Here is a 2065-nt window from a genome sequence, read left to right on the forward strand (position 1 = left end):
TTTATAATCGTAATCTATGCCGTTTCAAAGGTATTTGTATAAAATTTCATCAAGATATTCATTTTCCTAAAAGTTATGCGGGAAAAAATCGTACCTAGTGAATTTTCCGAAAGTCCTCTCCCCACCTCCCGGTTCGTTGGTACAGAATTGTTTTCGTTAAATAGTTTTTTTTACACCTATTACACTTGTTTTTTTGTTTTGCTTTGGTGAAGTTAACATTAACCAAAATTTTTTTCTATAATTCCCCCCATGGTTTAAACGGTTAAACTAAAGCGTTTGACTCGATGAAAAAAAAAAGAAGCTACATCTCTTAAAAGCATATCCTTATTGTTTCGTCATGAAACATGTCAATTTGAAATACTTTAAATAGTTGGAAAAAAAAATTTAAGATCTGTTTGGTACCTTTCGGAGCCTTTTCTACGAGAAGTAAAACCTGTAAGGAAGGACAAAGATAATTCAGACTGTATGCAACTGAAACTGCCAAGCATTTATTTTATCATGAACAATAAATAGGATGAGAAGTCAACCTAGCAAATAAGAACACAATAGCACTTATCAATTGGAGAGATAACTTTACACAAATTTTGCTAGCCCTTAAAAGGGCCGTTCTGTAGCAAGTAGAGCTACTTGCAAGTAGTAGATCTCTACTTGCTGCTGGTGTACTTGGTGACAGCCTTGGTACCTTCAGAGACAGCGTGTTTGGCTAATTCACCAGGAAGGAGAAGACGGACAGCAGTCTGTACTTCACGGCTACTGATGGTCGAACGCTTGTTGTAGTGAGCCAAACGGCTGGACTCAGAAGCTATTCTTTCGAACAAATCGTTCACAAAACTGTTCATGATAGACATGGCTTTGCTGGAAACTCCAGTGTCGGGGTGAACCTGTTTCAACACTTTGTAGATGTAGATGGAATAGCTTTCCTTTCTCTTCCTCTTCTTTTTCTTATCTCCGGAACGCGCAGGCTTAGCCTTAGCTGCCTTCTTTGCTCCCTTCGATGGTGCTGCAGCAGGCGGCATACTTATTGGTAGTCAGAATCAACTGTTAATGGAACAACGAGAAGCAATTCTATTTATAGTTGGCAGGTAGGCTCACCAGCACAATGTCTCACAACATTTTAGCCCTTCAATTTCATTGGTGGAAATTGAAGGCTTTCTAAATCACATGATCTCATCATACAAAATTTACCTATCATTTGGAGCCTCTTACTGGAGTATATAATGGTAGATCTTTTTTTTTATATTCAGTCTCTATGTTCATGTTAAAGTGAAAGGTGTTACATTTCTGTGCTTCAGATTTTTTTGTAGTTCGTCTCCAATACCCAGCCTGTAATTCTGGCCATTGTTACAGAATATTTTGCAGTAAATGCTGTCAGAGACGAAAAGATGTCTAGAACATTATATCGGAAAGTGCTTAGTTTACGTCTACTTGTTTTAGGAGTCATTTTATTTGGAAATATGGCAAGTCCAATGTCTATGTTCTCATAACATGTGGTTATTAATGAGTTACTTGTTTACCAAATATAATACTATCAGCGCCAATACAAATTTCAGTTGTTCTGAAAATATAAGAAGTATAAGGAGAAAGTAACATAAAATACAAGAGATGCGGTTTTAGGAGAAAACATCTTTGTTACTCTAATCGGCGGAGGTGTTGAATGTGCATCTCCTTTTCGCTTTTGTAGATGGATTAGCTTTCCTTTTCCTTTCTTTTCTTTTTCTCCCCACTTCGACACCCGATCACAAAAATGAAAAATAGTGTAATAGGTGTGAATTTTCCGAGTCCTTTCCTCAGCGCGCATTTTTTTTTTTTTTTCATATTCGTTTACTACATGTTTTCCAAAATTCTAATTTTTAAAAAAGATTTCCCACCCCGCGCACATCCACGCCAATATTCGGGATGTTTTTAAATCCGTTCGCCCTTTTGCGCATGAAGCCTGGGAATGGTCTCTCCACATGTTAGAAATAACAGCCAAATCTCAGGCGTCGAGCACGCACCCCCAACCACTATTTCCTTTTTCGTCATGTTTACATATTTTCTGAATATTTCCAAAATTCCAATTCTTAAG

At 37.3% G+C, this 2065-nt stretch overlaps 1 protein-coding gene across 1 annotated transcript; it reads right to left on the reverse strand.

The window, feature by feature from the left end:
* Positions 1-459: 459 nt before the first annotated feature.
* LOC106882287 (histone H2B, gonadal) lies at positions 460-1029 on the reverse strand. The gene has a single exon (XM_014932905.2). The coding sequence runs from the start codon at positions 1014-1016 to the stop codon at positions 645-647; it is 372 nt and encodes a 123-aa protein (XP_014788391.1). The 5' UTR covers positions 1017-1029; the 3' UTR covers positions 460-644.
* Between the last annotated feature and the right edge of the window lie 1036 nt (positions 1030-2065).

This window comes from Octopus bimaculoides, unplaced genomic scaffold (genome assembly GCF_001194135.2).
Source record: "Octopus bimaculoides isolate UCB-OBI-ISO-001 unplaced genomic scaffold, ASM119413v2 Scaffold_200372, whole genome shotgun sequence".
NCBI classification, from domain to species: domain Eukaryota; kingdom Metazoa; phylum Mollusca; class Cephalopoda; order Octopoda; family Octopodidae; genus Octopus; species Octopus bimaculoides.